Source organism: Aricia agestis, chromosome 22 (assembly GCF_905147365.1).
Source record: "Aricia agestis chromosome 22, ilAriAges1.1, whole genome shotgun sequence".
NCBI classification, from domain to species: domain Eukaryota; kingdom Metazoa; phylum Arthropoda; class Insecta; order Lepidoptera; family Lycaenidae; genus Aricia; species Aricia agestis.
In genome coordinates this window covers 2061286-2083455 of record NC_056427.1, presented here as the reverse complement: position 1 = coordinate 2083455, position 22170 = coordinate 2061286, and the positions used below count along the sequence as shown (strand labels likewise).

General features: G+C 41.3%; 1 protein-coding gene across 1 annotated transcript in view; it reads left to right on the top strand.

Annotated features, from left to right (window-relative positions):
- Nucleotides 1-22170, top strand: part of LOC121737971 (pleckstrin homology-like domain family B member 2) — a 73925-nt gene that overhangs the window by 10907 nt on the left and 40848 nt on the right. The window contains exon 2 of the mRNA XM_042129721.1: nt 7850-7931. Within this exon, the coding sequence (XP_041985655.1) occupies nt 7870-7931 (62 nt within the window). The 5' untranslated portion in view covers nt 7850-7869. The remainder of the gene's footprint in view (nt 1-7849; nt 7932-22170) is intronic.

Sequence of the window (22170 nt, the reverse complement as noted above, 5' to 3'; positions counted from 1 at the left end):
ACCGAGTTTCCTCATGCAAAAACCGGTTTACCTTGACTAAACAGTTAACTCCAACCTTTAACTGTAACAATGAAATTTGCGATGAAACTACTGTCAATTGTCACAACATCCATACTAATAATATTATAAATGCGAAAGTGTGTCTGTCTGGTACCGCTTCACGCTGAAATGGCTAAACCGATTTTGATGGAATTTGGTGTGGAAATACTTTGAGGGACGGGAAGGGACATAGGATAGTTTATGTCGCGGAAAAATGTACGGTTATTATGTGATAACGAATTTTGGGACAGCGTACGGGTGCTTGCTACTTCGCTCGGAAAATACTAATAATAATACTCCCCACACCGGTTTCAGTGACAGTGGCCAGTTTCATTGAAACCAGGCCAGTTACGAAGGAGTAGTTTTATAGTCCCCAAATGTGTGCGCATTACACAAGAGCACTCTCATAACCCAGTGCGACAGAAGACCGACACGACTGGCGAGAGATCATGCGCAGGACCGACTTTTTACATGCCCATCCGACTCATGGATCATCTTACTTGTCAGACAAGTAGGAGATCAGCCTGCATTGTCCTAACCAAACTTGGAAATAATATGTTTTCAACGCGGGATTCGAACCCACGACCTCCAGAAGCGAGAGCCACGCTCTAACCACTAGACCACGGAGGCGGTATAATACTGTAAAAATACTGTAATGAACCATACAACGGATGCAAAGGCCTAAGTTATATTCAAAATACAATTAATAATAATTATTATTAATGCGATATATGATCGAACCCACGTACACCGTACATGGTGCGTGTCGCCCACATATCAATTATCCCTGACACACATTTCACTTGACTACAATTTGAGATTTCAGACTTAATCAAAATGACAACATTCTTACGCTGGCTTCTCACCGTGCGTTATATCACGAGCCGCGCCGCACCAGCTCGAGCCACGCGCCGTGTGACCCCTCACACGGCGTGGCACGAGGTGGCAAAGGGCAAGGCGCGGCTCGGCGCGGCTCTAGCGGCTCGTGATATTACGCGCCATGAGAACGGAAAGCGCGGACTCGCCTGTTGGCTCGTGCTCGCTCGTACTAATCGGCTCTGCGCGCCGTGAGAAGCCAGCATTGAACGCGCGGTTTGGCGGTTCCATCGCGAGATCACAAGCAATCGTATGTAAATGACAGCGCGACCGCGCCGCTATTTAAATAAATCGTTACTGTATAGCAGCCTTTCCCAAAGTGGGCGATAACGCCTCCTTGTGGTGGGTGATTGGCTGAAGGTGTAAAGGGGGGCAGAAAAATAATGGGGGCGTTGTGTAGAAACTTGGAGGGTGATTTATTTCATCAGGATGCATTTTAAATTGAAACAATGGAGGCGCTAAAATATAATTTGTTCTTATTAAGTGGGCGGTAGACAAAATAAGTTTGGGAACCTCTGTTGTATAGTGTATACTATTGCTTGTGATCTCACGGCTTAGCCGCCAAACCGCGCGTTACAAATCCAGCCTAAAGTGAATAGGAACGGACCACATTGTGTTATGACATGACCTCAGACTCAGAGTATCCAAATCTTAAACAAAGACACATTTTCTTTATTAAGGTCATTACAAACGTTCAGGGTTATCACATATACCCACACTAGATGGCTGCCGCAACTCTGTTGCGCCAAAATTAGTTTATTGCGCCGGATTCGTACATTTTTCGGGATCAAAATATCCTATGTCCTTTACCGGGACTCGAAGTATCTCCATACCAAATTTCAGCTAAATCGGTTCAACGGTTTGGACCTGAAGAGGTTATAGACAGACAGACAGACAAACGGACACACTTTCGCATTTATAATATTAGTATGGATATACGCACACACACACACACACACATTTGGTCACGACAATTTAGCAAGTCACGTCAGAAGCATATTCTTTGTCTTTACGAGACCGCCTAAGGGCAAAACATACGGAGCGATTGCAAATGAGTTTAGTTCTTGGAAATTAGAATATACCTAATGGAAGTAGAAGATGCCCGCAAGGATTTTTGGAACGATATTCCTTATCGCGCGTTCGGCGTAAAGAAGGCTAGACAGAATTTGACCTCGACACTTTTTTATTAGTACCTGCATATTAGAGGCAGAGGGCGTTGATAGTATTCCTGTGCGTCAACTAGATGGCATTTTTTTAGTATAAACAGCGTTGTTAGTATTCCTGGGCGTCAATAGATGGCGTTTTAATTAAATATTTTTTTGTGTATATGTATTACAGGTTTTTTGAGCATAAGAAATAACTTCGTTCCATTTTTTTATTAGGCAAACGAGTAAACGGGTCACCTAATGGAAAGTAACTACCTCTTGTGGACACTCGCACGTCAGTTGCAGGCACGGTGCGACGAAATTCATTTTTTCGCCCGCGAATCGCAACCGAACCCCCGAACCGTAAAACAATACTGCAATTAACAACTTTATTAATTTGTAACTGCCAATGCATCTATTTTAGGTACCACAGGTTACACCTATAGAATTGCTATTTTAACCCCGCGGGGGTAATTACCCCAAGGTTCGGAACCACTTTGCTAGTAGCATTACTTATAATAATGCACTGCCGTTTCTGTTAACATTATAATCAGTTGGAACTAAACGGAGTACACAGAATTGGCCCAGATTTCTAGGAGCAGATGGTTAGATAGTGCTAATTGTTTCCTAGAATGCCTAGCGAGCTACTAAACCTAGACATTCCAGGTCACCTAATAGTTTAGTAGAATTCTGATACATACTTGAACTATCAGGGAAGTTGATTCCTAGGCAGATGGCGGACCTACATAATCTGGTCGCGTTACGTCAAACGACGACTAGGTCAGACCCATATAGTTAATATACCTAGCGGAATAGAGAAACAAAGGCCGGAGCAAGCGAGATGTCTCTATCAGTAACACTGCGTGGTAAAAAGAGACGTGTCATACATGACAGCAGAACTCTTTTTTTGACGTCCAGTCGGCACTTATCGGCACGTTGACAATTTAATCTCATAGGATTCATGTTCAATCATGCTTGTGTAGGTAAGTGCATTATAGGTAGTAGGAAAACATATTTTTGCACACAGGTGTAAATCAATTTCGGTTTCGTTTGACAGCTCGAGACTTTTGCTCTATTCCGCTAGGAAATTATCTTTATAGTCAGACCACGACTGATATTGAATTGACATAACTCGACCAAATGACGTAGGTCCGTCATCTGCCAAGGAATGGTACACATAATTATCTTTTATCACAAAGCTGAAAAATTGTTTGTTTGAATGCGCTTATCTCACGAACTAATATACCGATATTCATGTAATTTTGCATATACATAGGATAGTTTTTATCGCGACAAAATGTGCGGTTCCCGCGCGATACGCTAATTTCCGCGTTATCTAGTGTCAAATGTTTTGTGTGCTGTCGCTCCGTATGAAAGCAGCCCTACGTCCTTACCTATCATTAGCAGAGTAGACAGAATTATAGAGTATGCCGTCTTAGAACTGATGTTGAAATTTTTAAATTTGACGTATTATGATGAAAATCGTCGCTAGGGTTGTTAACTTGTCACCTACGAATTTAAAACTATGACATATTCGATGGACGTGTTCCTCTTTGGTCGTATTGTTGTTTGTGTTTTGGCACATGCGATTAAAATTGACAGAATCCAATTTTGAAATTTTTATTTTAAATATTTAAAAATAAATTATATCAGCCACCGCGAGGCACATTCCGTTCATAATCCTAGTGAAACCCGACGAATTTGACAGATATTGAAACCTGTCCGTCTCTTTGCAGTCGAACTACTGGTCGTTATGTCTATTGTATCATTAGATAAATTCGACCTTACGTAACAGTGTGGTAACAGTCATATTGTGTCGAATTCTTAGGGTAGGTTGCACCAACTTACTTTAACTATAACTGTAACTTTAACTATAACTACAATGCAAAATGTCAAATCTTTGACGTGGCGAAAAAAGGAACTAACGCTGTCATCATACAAAAACGCCATTTTTGACAGTTCTCCTTTACCAGCAGCGCCCCCGCCCACGTTCATTTCAAGCCTTGTCGGACCAACTGTCATCTGTCAAATTCTGTGGTCAAAGTTAAAGTTAAAGTTAGCCTTATCTATAACCATAACTTTAACTTTAACCACGCATCTGGTGCAACCCACCGTTATTGATATGATAATAGTATTTCATCATCTTCTAATGTAACAAAGATTTTTATCGCAGTCAGTATTAAGCTATTGTATAGTTTTTAACGCGGGCTTTGAGCGCGGCGACCGAATCAAGAAATTCCGTAACGAAAAAACCTAACACACCCCACTCCGACCGGCACGGCCAGACTTTGGCACGGTGTTTGTGTGCGTGCGGCTAGACGTATGCGAATTGCATAAAATCGCGGCAGTCCCCGAGTGCCAGACGTGTTTTTCTTAAACTTTTCTCCATAATGCTTCTATAGTCCAGTGATTTAGAGCTCTTGGCTCGGAGAACGTGGGTTCGATTTCCGATATTGTATTTCCAAGTTTGGTTAGGACTTAGGATGCAGGCTGATCGGGTGATCAGCCTGCATCCTAATTCCTAAGTCCTAACCAAACTTGGTTGGTACAATTTTTTGCTAGTTAATATTGTTACGTGCTAGGGTTCGAAGGATTTGGAGAGAACGACCTGCTGACTCTCTTGAAGACTTTATTCACAAGCACTGGGTCTAACACAAAGCACTAGGTCCAAAACACTAAGCACAATCAGGTAATTGTCTGACAAGATGATCAATGCGTCGGATGGGATCGGCTCTCGCCGGTCGTGTCGGTCATCTGTCCCACATGGCTTGAAAGGAAAAGAAACCGTTTTAGGATACTGCGCATATACTTAGGCATTATAAAACAACTCCAGCGTAACCATTTCGATGAAACCGACCAATGGCCACCACATTGAAACCATAAAGTTAATATACCTAGCGGAATAGAGAAACAAAGGCCTGAGCAAGAGAGATGTTACTATCAGTGACACTGCGTGGTAAAAAGAGACGTGTGAATACACGACAGCAGCACTCTTTTTTTGACGTCCAGTCGGCACGTGCCACACGTTGACAATTTAATCTCATAGAATTAATGTTCAATCATGCTTGTGTAAGTGTATGTACGTACACATATTTTTCACACAGATGTAAACCAATTTTGGTTACGTTTGACAGCTCGAGATTGTTGCTCTATTCCGCTAGGTATATTAACTTTATGATTGCAACCGATAGGCAGGTAGGGATATAGGGGATTTCGGGGGCGATAAATCGATCTAGCTAGGAATCATTTCTAGAAAATGTCATTTTCATCGGATACCGAGCAAAGCTCGGTCAAACAGCTAGTAATATAATAATTAATAACGAAACCTCATTTCAAAATCCCACCAAAATTGTTCACCCGTGAAATTATGCTGGAAACTGATTTCTGCATTTTAATGTCCCATTGTAAGAACATTTTAATCTCCATGATAAGTTTTATAAATTTTTTCGTTTGAATAAGGGTCGGGTAACATTGAGACGATACAACGGAGCTGCCACTTGCGGACGTCCGCATCACAAGTCACAACTCACAAGTCATAACTCATAAGAGTCACTAGTGACACGCAGCGATATGCCTGGAGGGGCAGCACAGCGTCACGTTGTAAAACGCACTTTGAAGCATATCAAAGAAATGTGTAATCTTCTTGTGTAATGAATAAAGTTCAAGTTTGAATAACTAGTTCAAAAATTTCAAAATACTTCGCATCGTCGCTTTTCGTCTCGTCTTTAAAATATGTCATCTTCTTGTGTAGAGAATACAGTTTGATTTTGAGTGGCAAGTTAAAAGTGCAACATCGACGCGTTTCGTGTCGTCTTTGATTTATTTGAAAAGAAATGTGTCAGTCATCTTCTAGTGAAGTGAGTTCTTTGAAAAGCAAGTAAAAATGCGGCATCGCGTTTCGTTCCGTTTCGTGTGACTTACCCTTATTCTAAATTTGTTTAACCCACTTCCTAAAAAGATAAGTTTGGTATAAGAATGGATTGCATAAAAATGACCATGATAAGAGATGAGAGTTGGTTTTTGGAGTGAAAACTTCTTTTATGCCCGGTTTCTAAATATTTAACCGACTTTCAAAAAGGAGGAGGCTATTTTGACATGAGTTTATATCCTCTATAAGACGGCCGCAACTCCTGTGCGTCAGAATGTCGCGCGGTAACCGTACATTTTCCGCGATAAAAAGTATCCTATGTCCTTCCCCGGGACTCAAAGAATCTCCATACCGAATTTAAGCAAAATCGGTTTAGCATTTAATATGTATGGACTTAACAGCGTTGTTGGTCGGTTAATTTTGACGTAAGCCAATCAAAATCCTCATCAATTAGATAAACTTTCGTCAAAAGCATTAGCCTGTTAATGCTTTATTAGTTACTTCCGTTTGCTGAAGCGGTCTTAATCTAGTGGCCTAAGTACCATACTCTATGAATGGCGCTAGAGCGAGATGGCTAACAAGTTCATTGACGTAGAAAGAGAGGGCAACACAATCTTGTTATTGTTTATTATAGGTCTACCAGAATCTGATGGCAAAAAGTGAGAAATTAAATTGACTTTTGCAACACCGGGGTAATTGGAATAAAACATTTTGATCCTTTCTTTTTTTTATAGCGGCTGATTATGTGTGTGAAACATGCAATTATATAAAAAATTATCCAATGATCTAGTTCTAGGATATTATTTTTTAGAACATCTGCTGTCAAAAATTGCCATCAGATTCTGGTAGACCTATTGCCGCACTGGCGAATATCAATTACTTAACCTTAATTAAGTAAAGATTTTGACACAAACCCTATAACATTATTAAGTAATTAATTATTTGTCTCTGTGTGCGAAATAAAATATATTGTTTTTGGCAAACCATATTGAACCAAAGACCAAATTTGCAGAAGCGTGCCAAAATGTTAATAATATGGATTTGGAACAGATTTTATGTCAAAAGGTTTTACGCCCATAATCCATTCTATATTCAAAATAACAGTTATGTAACGGAAATCACGCTTCCCTTCCATATTTGAAATTCAATGTTCGAATTTTAAACGGGTCCTTAAATATAGCGAGAGAGAGTCACGAAACTTTCTGTCTCTATCTTATTACGACTGTTCTTAGAGACATTATGATTACTCAATTTTAATTTAATTAAGATTTTGCATTAACTCCTTTCATTTGTGTCAAACTCTTAAATTAATACTAAGGTAATTATTAGTAAATGATTGCGGCTGTTAAGGCTCTATTACGCTGGCGCGTTTGCGCGGCTGCCACACATCTAGTGAACGCCGCGAATTCGCTGCGAATACGCCGCGTTCTCGCTGCGGTCAAACCGCGTATGGTCTAGTGACCGCCGACCGATCGACCGAGACCGCACTAAAGCGACACAACAATTAACCCATCAATATCCACATAAGCTCACCGGTGAGCGAGACACAATAGAATAATAATAGATTTCCAAGAATCCACCATCGAAGGATTAAGTTCCATAGAAATGACGTTTGTAAAACGTCAGATTCACCTTTGCTAAACGTCAGTTCTATGGAACCAGCAGGATGGTTACCATAGAAACGGTTTCTTTCTATGGAAGAATAGACAAAGGAAATCCGCCATTTTGTCACTAAAATCTGTCAGTATGGCCATTCTTTCCCGTTTCTAATGTTGTATTGCCAAGCCTGCTGAAGTGTAGCGTCGTGTCGTATCGCGTAGTGCTGTCTCTCCTAGCCCTAATTAATAAATAAAAAAAAGACGTTAGCGTCTATGTTCTATGATGTGTGTTGTCTATGGTCTAACCCGCCATCCTGTTGCAGGTGTCGCGATGACATGAGCGATGTCGGGGCTGCCGAGCCGCGGGGATGACGTCGACGTACGCGAACAGGGCAGCGCTTTGAGGTGAGACCACAGACTTGAGACAACCGGGGAATGAGGGTTTTTGGAACGAAGTTCCTCATCGCCCATTACGAAAGGAGGCTAGACGGAATAAATTAAGACCAAAAGTTGTAACGACACTTTTTGATAAAGTTGTGAGCCGTGCGGTTGCGCGTGTTTTTAACACCTCTCAAGTTTTATTTTTGATATTTCATATGCCACCAAAAAGGGTCTTTCATATCAATTGTCGTGTAAAACAAGACAAATATATCGTGACACATGAATCATGATAGATCGTGGCTTCGACACGCGCCCGCGGCGTGTCCGCGACGTATTCGCTGCGCGCCCGCTCCGCCTGCAAACCGTCAATGTGATAGGGCCCTTAGAATGTGGCTGAAATACACAAATTTCTTTAAACTAAGCGTATTTTGACCCGGTTTTTCTGACAGCCCATGGCATCCATTGTATTGTGGATATGTGATGTGACTAAAAGCATTTTTCTCGCTTGTCAGACAGATAATGTAACTGTAAACGCTAAACAGTAATTTCAGTAATTTGCTTTGTAGATTTTGTAAGAAATTTCTTAGAATACGGTATTTATTGTTGCCAAGCAATTTTGAATCGTATCTCGTTAAGATTAAATTGCTTTTCGCTGTCGTGTTGACTGAAGCGTGAAATTATTGTTTACCATAATGTTTTTCGATTATGAGTTGATCTTGTTTTTGGGGTTCGTTAATTTATTGTGTAACTAGATGACGCCCGCAACTCCGTTGCGCCAAAACTCGTTTATCGCGCGGGGATCGTACATTTTTTCGGAACAAAAAGTATCCTATGTCCTTTCCCGGGACTCAAAGTATCTCTATGCCAAATTTCAGCAAAATCGGTTCAGTGGTTTGGGCGTGTGAAGAGGTAATAGACAGACAGACAGACAGACACACTTTCGCATTTATAATATTAGTATGGATTGAGCTGGGGTCCGATTTTCAAGCGTCGAATCTTATTTCGATTGCTGTCACTCTCGTGCGTAAGACATCATAATATTGTGAGTACGCGAGGAAATGCCTGTTATTATCAGATGAGAATTGAGATTCGATGTTTGAGGATCGGGACCCTGGCTTAAAACATCAGCAGACTTAGCATGGCGCAATTGAAATAGCAAAAATAGGAACACTGGCAGATTTGAGAGACAAACTGTCAGATTACCGAGTTGTCAATCTGTCACTTTTTGAAGTGAAAACTCCCTTAGCGGCGTTGTAAAGTTTTAATGATGGTTAAAAAAAATTTAAGCTAGCGCCCGGATGACCAGCACTCGTAGCATGGCTACAGTAGAAATACGAAAGTATAGACAGACAGCGGAGAAGGTGCCGTTCCGATCTTTACCGTCATAAAGTAGGATTTTATTTGAATTTTTAGGACTATAGTCTATGTCATAAAGTGGCATTATATTTGATTTTTTGTCAATCGCGGCTAGCCGCGGTAAAGATCGGAACGGCATATAATATGCACCTTCAGTTTATCTCCGCTGTTTGTCTATACTTTCGTATTTCTACTGTAGTCTGAAGGCATGCTACGGGTGCTGATCAAAAATTCGTAAGATTGAGGAAAATAAGATCGCCGGCGCGGCGTAGGAGAGAGCAAGTATACTTTTCCAGTTCCTACTCTCTTTCTATCACGTGCCGAATATGTTTGTCTGCTTCTGCTGTTTCTTTTCACTTCTGTCGGCACTCGCGGAGTGCAACTGTTTTTTTTTCGTAAAAAATATTTTGTTTTTGCTGCAAAGAAATAAAACGTCAGTTTTTTTATGAAATAAGGGGACAAACGAGCAAACGGGTCACCTGATGGAAAGCAACTTCCGTTGCCCATGGACACTCGCAGCATAAGAAGAGCTGCAGGTGCGTTGCCGGGAATATAGTGGGGAATTGGGCCTCCGGTAAAGTCACTCACTCGCACTCGGCGAAACACAGCGCTAGCGCTGTTTCACGCCGTTTTTCTGTGAGAACGTGGTATTCCTCCAAGACATACATACTCGTAGATATACTAGCCATCTCATAAAACCGAGTAGTTATAACCAAATAAGATTGTCTGTATGGTTATCTAAAACATACAGATGCTTCCAAGGCCGAAATTATTTGCAGAAGTTTTTAAAGCGCAAATATACTTACTCGATTTTGAATAAAAATTGCGAGTCTCCAATATGCAGGTAGTTTTGACAAATTTCTAAATTCAAATTATGAATGTTTCCTTCTAATTTATTCCAGAAAATGTGAAAGAATCACATGTCTTGGTGTTTTTTGCCATAACTCTATAGACATTTTGTCATGGCAAATATGAGAAGGCTGAAGTGTTTTCCTTTTGAATGCGCTAATCTCTGGAATTACTGGTTGGAATTGAAAAAAATCCTTTTGTGTTCGATATTTAATCCATCTATCGAACAGGGTTTGGGCTAGATAACATCACGCTGCGCTGTGACCAATAGGAGCGAAGGGTCAGTAGAAAATGTGGAAAAATTGAGAACATTATGTGTTGACACTTCACGCCGACAAAGCCTCCAACAGCAACTAGTTTTCTATAAAACCCATGCATGAGACACTTAGGGCGGATTCGACCAAACTGGGGTAAAATTTTACTCGAGTATAACTGTCTCCTAAGCTAAGAGTAAGCTGGTTTTGCGTTTTTCCAACTTCTAATCGAAGAATGAGGTAATTACACGGGAGTAAATATTTACACGGGCTATTTTGGTGGAGTAAATATTAAACTAAGAATAGTTGCACAACAGGGTGTCAACTGTCACGGTCGGTGTCATTGTGAACTATAATTGACATTTTATTTCATACTCTTTGAGTAACTTGGTAAAATGCAAACGATAATACCCTAGAGTAAATTAAAGGAGTAAAATTATTCTCATGATAGTTATACTCGTGTAACTTCAAGTTTGGTCGAATCGGGCCTTAAACGAATAAACAAATATAAATAAAAAAAACTTTAAAGAATCTTCCTGCAAATTGTACGAGTATGATTGCACCTTAACACCTTCTCAAGGTCAAGAACCATTTACTATTTACACATTATGGGCGACCATTTAACGTTTGACGTCAAGTGATGCAATCCGTATTCCGTACTAATATAAATTATACGAATGTCTGTCTGTCTGTAACTTCTTCACGCTTAAACAGCTGAAAATCGGTATCCAAGATTTTTCGTTTATCGCGTGGGAACCTGACATTTTTTGGTACGCAAACTATCCTGTGTCCTATCCTGGGACTCCCAAGTGTTTTTGGAACAGAGTTCCTTATCGCGCGTTGCGAAAGTGGGCTAGACCGAAAAAGTTGTAACGACACTTTTTTATTTGTACCTGCATGGTATGGGGCAGAGGGCGTTAATAGTATTACTGTTCGTCAACTAGATGGCATTTTTGAGAATAAACAGCGACGCGTTGTTAGTAATTCCTTTATTTCCTGGGCCGGCTGGGCGTCAATAGCTGATGGCGTTTTATTTTTAATTTTTGAGTGTATATTATATTATTATGTATGCAGGTTCTTTGGACATAAGAAATAACTTCGTTCCATTCGGGTGTCCCTTGACACATCTCAAGTATTTTTTTTCAAGTTTTGCATCCTTACTAAACCGCTGAAACGATTTAGATGAAATTTGGTGTAGATGTATACGGCGTTATCTAAACATTTCATTGGTTACACTTCAATCAGGCGATATCTCTGCTCGTTTTCATCCACTCAGCTAGCTATTACGTTCGTAACAAGTATGTAATTACATATTACGAGCTAATCACGTCACTCAAGGGCCCAGAGCCCTACAAGTGCATAATGCTCTTAGCTGCACGCGACTTAGAATACGTACTAATATTATAAGTGAGATAGTGTGTCGGTCTGTCTTAAAGATAGCTTGTACGTGGGAGAGCCATGCTTCGGCACGAATGGGCCGGCTCGACCGGAGAAATACCACGTCCTCACAGAAAACCGGCGTGAAACAGCGCTTGCGCTGTGTTTCGCCGAGTGAGTGAGTTTACCGGAGGCCCAATCCCCTACCCTATTCCCTTCCATACCCTCCCCTATTCCCTTCCCTTCCCTACCCTCTCATGTTTCCCTATTCCCTATTAAAAGGCCGGCAACGCACCTGCAGCTCTTCTGATACTGCGAGTGTCTATGGGCGACGGAAGTTGCTTTCCATCAGGTGACCCGTTTGCTCGTTTGCCCCCTTATATCATAAAAAAAAAAAAAAAGACGCTTTCTGTGTCTATGTCTGTCTCGAAGAAATTTTTTTTCTGATAGATAGACAGGGCTCGGAAACTTAATCTCGCGAATCTGTTCGTCAGAAACGCCATACATTTCCAAAAGAGCGTTTTCATTTCGATTCCGCTCTGAACGGACCGAAATTATTCCTGGTTTGATCAAAGAGCAAAATGAAACTCCTGCTCAAAATACCGGTTAGAACCGTTCGCGATATCGTTCGCCCCGTCCACTCACACCATAGATATCAGAAACAAACGGTATCCTCTATGACACACACACCACGACCCTCACCCATTGTCCACACATGAACAAGTTATGGCCTATTGGCTATTAGATGGTGCACTAAAAAAAGATAGAAGATATCACTTCACTAGTTACTTTCCGCGAGGAATTAACCAGGTTAATTTCAGAAGCAATACCGCTCGCATCTCGTATTCGCTCCGAGCGAACACTTAAGGAGTGAGCACACTGAGACGGGCCGTGCCGGGGCTCAGCGTGCCGGGGCTCATCGCAAAAATCAGCTTCCATACAATTTGTATGGAAGCGGAAATCCGCTGCGCCCCGACACAGTGTGCGATACGCGCATCCGCTTCCATACAAATTGTATGGAGGCGGATTTTTGCGATGAGCCCCGGCACGGCCCGTCTCAGTGTGCTCACTGCTTTAACCAAAAACCTGGCTAAAGAGCGTTTTAACCTGGTTAAAATATACCGGTTCCGAGCCGTGCACGCGACTTAGAATACGTACTAATATTATAGGTAAGAGTGTATGTCTGTCATACGGTCTGAAAGACAGACGGTTTCTGTGTCTATAGCTATATCCACTTTCTGTATCTGTACCTTTTTCATCAAGGGCATGCGTATAGCGCAGTCAACAGCGCACATGAGAAATGCCCTCTGACCGTATCCAAAACTTTCGCTTTGTTCTTCTTTTTGGAATTTCTTATGACCAAATAAGTCGCACATATTCCACCCAAAAGTGTTCTCGTCGCACATGTTACAATAATCTGACAGACGCTGCAACTGAACAAAAATGACAATGTTGGCATTGCGGTCGTTGACGCATGCAATTATTGAATGCGCAAAAACGAAAGTTGAATGAAAGAAGATAACGAAAATTGAAGATGAAAGTGCACAGTGTGGACTGTGGACATAGCTTATCAGAAAGTCTGATTCTCTGTGTCTGTCTATTACCTCTTTACGATAAAACCGCTAGATGGATTCTGAAGGAATTCGGCATGCAGATACTATGACTCCAGGAAAAGGATATTGGATAGTTTTCAGGGTTCTTTTACCCAAAAGTAAAATCGGTATCCTATTACTAAGACTTCGTTGTCTGTCTGTCTCCAGGCTTTATCTCAAGAACCTTGATAGCTACACAGCTGTCACAACTTTTGTGCTTCTGTCGCCGCTATAAGGAGTGAGCACACTAGAGATGAGCCGTGCCGGGGCTCAGCGTGCCGGGGCGCATCGCAAAAATCCGCCTCCATACAATTTGTATGGAAGCGGATGCGCGTATCGAACACTGTGCCGGGGCGCATCGGTGCGGATTTTTGCTCGGCAATAGAAATATATTTCCGTCAATGCGACACGGCCTGACAAGACCCGCTGCGCCCCGGCAACAGTGTGTGCGCGCGGATGTGATGCGATGCGGCCCGGCAAGCCTCGGCTCAAAATCCATCAATGCATTGCGCGCCGACCTGCCCCGGCACGCCCCGGCACAGTGAGCGTTAAAATCCGTCAATGCGATGCGACCCGACCCAGCAATAGTGTGCTATAGCGCATTTTGCGCTGCGCTGCGCCCCGACCCGCCCCGGCACGCCCCAGCACGCGCCGACAAAGTGTGCGCGAACCTATAACAAACAAATATTTATTTGTAGTATTTGTTTATCAAAGGAAGGATGAGAGGAAGGAAGGATTTTTAAAGTTACTGTAGAGGAATTTCTTTCAAAACATCCATTTTAGACCCTGCTGTTTGTAATTCTTTCAAAACACTTGTAAACCAACAGTGCTGTGTTCTATCACATTAGCGTCACTTAGCAGTAAGATAGATCAAAGACTCATTACTAAACACCAGTTAAATGTATAGCAAACGAAAATCCACTCTAAATTCATAAGTGTAGTGTTGAAAATTGACTAACCCCACTCTATTAATTAAAGGATGATTTCTGTCAAATAGCCAAAAGCGACCCCAATTTGAAAGTGTTAGAGTACAAATTGATTTGACACGAATTAGTGTGAATTAAAGTTAATTTTTGTGCTAAGCTGAATTGTACTTTAACGTAAAGGGATGGAGTTGATATTTATCTGGCATAGACGTTAACAATTTGACTGCACCAACAATTAAATGCGAGCGATGAACCTATTCCTGGCGCGTCATAGATTAGGATGCAGAGGTGACATGCAGTAGTGATTTAGGAATAGGGTATGTTGTTCGAATATTCGAATACTCGTTTTATTCGAATATTCGACGATTTTATTATTCGAATATTCGACAAATTATTTTTCGAATAATTCGAATAGTAAAAATATTTTTTATTTTTATTTAAAATGCTATCAAACATAAAATTAACATCGAATAAGAACTTATATATATAAATATGTTTTTGGTCTAACTAATGAGTATACGTCCATTCATCGTCGCCGTTGACCATGTTTTAGACGTTACTTTGCGTAAAGACATGCAAATGACGATATAAACTCCTTTCAGTCATGAATTTCAGTATCGTCAGTAATGGTCAATCGACAATCTGTATCCATTGACTCCTTTCAAGCTTTCTCAATTTTTTTGTCTATTGTGATAACTATATATCGCTGACTTTCCCCACCTATACCTATCAATCCCCAAGCGGCACCCGGCTGTCGTATAACAATTGAAAGTCTATTTCAAATTCAAATTCATTTATTTTTGTGTCTGCGATTCCCACGATCGAGGTATTACGCCAGAAGGGTGTATATAAAACAAACTTGTTTTTTTAAGATGGTGATAGACGTACCTAAGTGCAATATTGAGAGTTTGAAAATATGTAGTTAAAATACAAAAGATCATTTTTTATACGCCCTTCTGGCTTGAAGCTCACGATATATGAAGATATCTATAATTCGACAAGTTGATAAAAAATTGCTATTCAATAGCTTTACCGCAACAGTCATCGACTGATAATTGAATCAGTTAGTACAGTATCAAAAAATTTCGATAGCTCCTTAATATCATGTTATTGGCGTTATCAAACTTCAAGTTACTAAATATTGTTTCACCCTCCCCAGCTTCGTTGTAATTTTTTTCTTTGTTGTGGTGTTTGTTTTCTAGTGGCCCTTTTTTATAACTTTGAGCCACATTGACACAGGTGAAGCCAACTAGGTGAACTAGGTGAACGTGGATTGAAAATATCAAATTATAATTATTATTATAGATATCATAACGTCGAATATCATACTATTATTTAATCTCAACTGCTGTCTAACAAGACTAAGCATAATCACATGAGAAAAGTAAAAGGTGCTACGATCAAAAACGGTTTACACTTTACAGCCTTTCTTTCTCAGCTGTAACCTTAAAATATACAGTGTTTAACAATAAAAATTAACTATGTTATTTACAAAGATTTATGTTGATAAAAGTAAAAATAAGAATTGCTTGCTTCATAGTATTAACAAAATAGGTTGTACATGGATGTACGAAGCTTTTTGTTACATTTATTCAGAGTTTTCAGCATTTTTCATAATTTTTGAATTATTCGAATAATATTCGAATTATTCGAAAACTTTTGTAAAATATTCGAATTATTCGAATAGTAAATTTGTCGAATAATAACATTCCCTATTTAGGAATAAACCGTGCATTAGGGCTCCCGCACACGGGCCACCACCGGCCACAAGCCCACAATCAAAAAACGCGCGTAACTCGTACCGCAAAAAGTCGTACAGAAATGCGATTAGGTAGTAATGGGGTATGAAGATTTTGGCCGCCAAAGTTTTAAGATATTGCAACTTTGGAAGCTCAAATCTTCGAAATGTGACACTTTACGCGGTTTTGTACAAGATTATTAACTATTGTTTGTATTGATGTTAGCCACAATAGACATAACTACCAGTAGTTCGACTGCAAAGAAACGGACAGGTTTCAATATCTGTCAAATTCGTCGGGTTTCACTAGGATTATGAACGGAATGTGCCACGCGCTGGCTGATATAATTTATTTTTAAATATTTGAAATTAAGATTTCAATTTGATTCTGACAATTTTAATCGCATGTGCCAAAACACAAACAACAATACGACCAAAGAGGAACACGTCCAGCGAATATGTCATACAACAACCCTAGCGACGATTTTCGTCATAATACTCAAATTTAAAAATTTCAATATCAGTTCTAAGTCGGCATACTATATAATTCTGTCTACTCTGTGTTAGCTATCCATTGTTGAAAAAAATATTCGTGAACGCGGTAAAACACAATGGCGGGCGGTAGGTCGGTCAAGCTCACCCTTTTACTACTTTTGCCGTAAATTTTCACGACGCGACGCCGCAGAATTATTGTGGCCTGCCGTGCTAGCATACGCCAACGAGATATCTCACTCTACACATTTATTTATATTATTCTATATAAATAAATGTGTAGAGTGTGAGAGAGAGTGTGTGAGTATATATTATTCTCGATGTTAACTGGTTTATCTCTTCATCTCTATTGACCCTAACATGACATACATTTTTTCTCGTACGTCTGTCGTCAAAATTAGAGATAATTTTGTTTTTTTATATGTGCTATTTTTTTATATGCTAACGAACTATATACGAACGAGGAATTTATCTCTCGAGTCTCGACGTATGCATGTTAGCGAAAAAGAGATATATATCGATATCGACATTATCACTACGCTCGAGAGTGAGATATCCACGAGATATCTCGTTGGCGTATGCTAGGGGGGCATGCCAGAACTGAGTCTATGACGTTGTAACTTTTTACTCCAAGCTACTCTTTGCGCTGTGGGATTTATTAGAAGATGTGTTTGGATCTTGTGATCTCGTGAGTCATTGTGTCGGCAACCGCATATCCGTTCCATTTTATTTCACAGAATAGCTCCTAGCGGTTGAGAAATTGTAAACATTACTATCAGCCCCCCTAGACAAGCGGCAAGCGATTATCGTAAACGCTAACGCTAACGCCACAAAATGTATGGGATTTGACATTAGTATTTGCTAGCGAAGCGATGATTTATGTCAAATCGCATACATTTTGTGGCGTTAGCGTAGCGTTTACGATAATCGCTTGCCACTTGTCTTGACTGGGGGGATAGGCTGTCCACAACTTTTTGACAGATTCTCCATACTTTATCTGTCAAGTAAGGTGGTGGATAGCTTATTTGTCACTTATCACTTATCAGGAAGTGGTGAAACAGGTATCCTGGGTTCGTATCGGATCGGAATCGTATCGGACTTCGTGCAAAACCACTGTAATGTATGTGCTCCATAAATGACACGCTGTCTAATATTATCCTGCGTTACTCACGGAGAAAGCTTCAAGAAAGTTGACTCATGTTCCACTTGCTAATGCATAAGTTCTGTTGTTACTGTAGGCCAGCAAACGGTTATACTGTAGCGTTTGTTAAACACCCAGTACATACAACGCCTCCGTGGTCCAGTGGTTCAGAGCTCGGCTCTTGACTCGGAGGTCGTGGGTTCGATTCCCGCGTTGGAAACATGTTATTTCCAAGTTTGGTTAGGATAATGCAGGCTGATCACCTGATTGTCTGACAAGTAAGATGATCCATGCGTCGGATGGGCATGTAAAAAGTCGGTCCTGCGCCTGATCTCTCGCCAGTCATGTCGGTCTGCCGTCCCACTGGGTTATGAGAGTAAAGGAATAGAGAGTGCTCTTGTGTACTGCGCACACACCTGGGCACTATAAAATGACTCCTGCGTAGCTGGCCTGGTTTCAATGAAACCGGCCACCGTCACCGAAACCGGTGTGGGAGCTATTATTATTATACATACTAATATCATAAATGCGAAGGTCTGTCGGTCTGTTGCCTCTTCACGCCTAAGCCCCTGATTTTAAATCGATTTTGTTGAAATTTGCCCGTCTCAGTGTGCTCACTCCTTTAACCGTGAGTCCGTGAAGAGTTGACAGACATACACTTTAGCATTGACTATAGCATGACGACCTCTGTGGCTCAGTGTCCTCTGTGGGCTGTTGGTAGCTCAAGCCGGGGGTCGCGGGTTCGAATCCCGCCGACGGAACAAAAAGTTTTCAAAGTTCCTGGATCACGGTCATGGATGTGTATCATAATAAAAATATTAAATATAAAATTATTGAATAGATTTCCGTTATCTGATACCCGTAACACAAGTCCTTCAGATACTTAGCACGGGGCCAGAGTCCAGACTGACGCGGTATGAAGCGTCCATAGATATTATTATAGCATTTATAATATTAGTAAGAGCACAATAGACATAACTACCAGTAGCTCGACTGCAAAGAAACGGACAGGTTTCAATATCTGTCAAATTCGTCGGGTTTCACTAGGATTATGAATGGATTGTGCCTCGCGCTGGCTGATATAATTTATTTTTAAATATTTAAAATAAAGATTTCAAAATTGGATTCTGACAATTTTAATCGCATGTGCCAAAACACAAACAACAATACGACCAAAGAGGAACACGTCCAGCGAATTTGTCATAGTTTTAAATTCGTAGGTGACAAGTTAACAACCCTAGCGACGATTTTCGTCATAATACGTCAAATTTAAAAATTTCAACATCAGTTCTAAGTCGACATAGTCTATCATTCTGTCTACTCTGGTAAGGGTGATGATGATAATGATGATCATGATATGCATGCCAATACCTGTTCGATATGCGCCGCGGCCGACTGTTATGTCATAATGAAGTCACTGTAATGCCCATAGTACAGTCAGTTCAATCACAGTCGAAATGTGGGCCATGAACGGTCCCAGTGGGGGTCATGGGTTACATAACCCCCCCTGCCTTAAACCAAGTTTTATCTATGTTAGGGCCTGTTTAATAATATGGTGCCGGATATATCCACAACTTTTCTGACAGATTCTCCATTGAGTCCATACTCTATCTGTCGAGTTAAGTGGTGGATAGCCTATCCGGCACTTATGAGGAAGTGGTGAAACAGGCCCTAATTCTTATTTCGCGAACCCCCGCGAAAATAGTGAGCCCCTCAAAAATTTTGTGACCCCCTTCAAAATTTTAGACTGCCTGATCAAGGCCCTAATTCTGACACATCGAATCTCGGATCGATTAATGGATTACTGCAATCTTTTCACGCTAGACAGCAGCACCAGCCTAAGTAAAGTAAACAAAAATTTTTGTCCGACGTTAGACAACGTTTCTGTCAATATTCTGATATTATGACACAACATATTGTCGGATTTTGGTCGGATTATTTACTGTATGTGCTAGTAATATTCCCTATTGTAAATCACGATATCGAGGAAAAATGAAATTACAATGGAACAAAGATTGATCGAATTAAATCGAAACGATCTGCCTTCCTACTTACTTCCTTTTCACTTCTGCCAGCACATTAACCGAAACAATCCTCTGCGGCTGCCTACCTACTTTTACCGGCACTCACGGAGTGCATGTTTTTACCCAACTGCGGAAGGTGATGTGTTTTTATTCGTGGTTGAGTGTACACCGCGCCCTCTAGTACATATTTCGTTTACCGAATGTTCATTATGTAAATGTTACGAATATAGATAATATGTAACAATTTACATGTTTTGTATGCTGTTCAATACACATGCATTGCTATAATGTAAATTGCACACTTTCCTGCAGGCTAAGCATGACTGCAGTAGATTTGAAAATAATAGAAATACTGTCATTTTGGTGACTCTGTCACTTTGTCTACCCTCCGGCCTCCCGTTGAAACAAACTCTGAGCGCCGAGAACTAATAGAATGTCGCTTCGATCTCAGGCTATCGCACTCGCACGAGAGACTGCCAGCGATCGCGGTGAAACTCGGAATATGAGAATTGGACCCTTTTTTTTATATACGCAGGGAAAACCCTTTATGGGTGCCCCGAGTTGGGGGTGTGTCTCAGTTAGCTGAAGCACCCCGGGGGTTCGCGAACTTACTCGGCTCGCGTCGGTGACACACGAGAATCGCTCACACTGGATTACCATGCCCCCAGGCTCGCGGCTCGTGGCTCTTTGCTGACTCACAGGCGATTAAGATCGTCGAGACTCGAGCCATAAGTCCGTGTACTTACTCGCACGTCTGTCACCCCTTTAAGACTCCCGACAAGCGCCGGGCTTACCCACTAAAACCACCTGCGGTTTGCCTTCAGCCGTATACTTACGGAGAAATGTCCTGGATCTGTCTAACACAGGACTCCCTCCACGAACCGCCGGTCTACCTCAAAAGGGACCGGACTTCCACCAAAGTAAGGGAATACTGTGTAGCCATGCTACGGGTGCTGTTATTCAAAGTATATTCATACCCAGCAAAATCGGTTCAGCGGCGTGCGTATGGATGGACGGATTTTGTACCATCCACTGTTCAGAGATCTTACTGGTAGCAACTGGTAATGGTAGTTTGTATGAACTAGGCACTGCAGATAATGTTGCTTTACGTAATCCGCATGGTCGGTGAAGCTTAACGCTCTACCTGGCGGACCGTGGTTAGGTTACCTAGAGTGTCTAAGAGTTTAGACCAGCCTTTCCCAAAGTGGGCGCTGAAGGTCTAAGAGGCTTGGGGTGATTTATTTCATCGGAATGCATTTTAAATTGAAATGGGGACGCTAAAACATATTTTGTTCTCAAAGTGGCAGTAGACAAAATGAGTTTGGGAACCTCTGTACTAGCAGGTGAGTATAAGGTAACGACCGACTGAGTGTGGCTTATCACTACTCGACCAAAGAGTCTGATGAACACGTACTTATCGTGAATCTTTATTGATTTCTTCCACATTACAAAAGTACAACCAAGATGAGGAAATCAAATAACAAGCTAAAGACACCTTAACCCATCAAGCCCCATAAGCTCGCCGGTGAGCGAGACACGATAGAATAACAATAGATTTACAAGAATCCACGATCGAAGGATTAAAATCGAAAATTACGCCTTCCGTTTTTGCTGAGCGATCCTAAAGTTGTGCGTGGTCTGTACAAATTATGACAAGACGCAGCGGAGCGGGCCGTATCTCCACACACTTTATTCACATAAAACATATTTTCACATAATATAACATCTGCTTTTTTCATCGGGAGTTCAACATGCGGCCCACTACGCTGCGCCTCGTCCCAAAGTGTTATTATCACGCCGTGTGAAGCGTCAATATGCCTAGTCATAAAACATGAAAGTAAAATGCGGCTCGCTCCGCTGTGACTCTTCCTAATGTGCCCTGATCACCCCGTGTGATTTGTGAAGCGTCAACATAGTCATAAAACATGCATGTTAAATGCGGCCCGCTCCGCTGCGCCTCGTCCTAATGTGCCCTTATCACGCCGTGTGAAGTATGAACTGTGATTTGTGAAGAGTCAACATCGTGAGCAGCAAATGCCGCGTCTATTTTCCAAACGATCGTAAAGTTTTGAGCGGCCTATTGCTACGCGCACATTATGATGCGTGCTGTGGCGGAGCCGGACGCGACGCATGTTAACAATGATTATGAACCACCGCGCACATTAAAGGATTGAGCACACTGAGACGGGCCGTGCCGGGGCTCAGCGTGCCGGGGCTCATCGCAAAAATCCGCCTCCCTACAATTTGTATGGAAGCGGATGCGCGTATCGCACACTGTACAATTGTATTTATAATCATAGATATAAAAATATATAATCTAAACGGTTGCTTATTTTATGTGTCCGCGGTATAATTGGGGTCCTGGTGATCTGTAACACAGGCTACAGCTGCCTAATTCAGACACCAGCTCCTCACTTTCTAATGTAATGCAGCATAATAATTAGTAAATTAGCCGTTAAGTTAGATTGTTGAGAGAAAATAAAAGATTTATTATTACTGTGTCGGGGCGCAGCG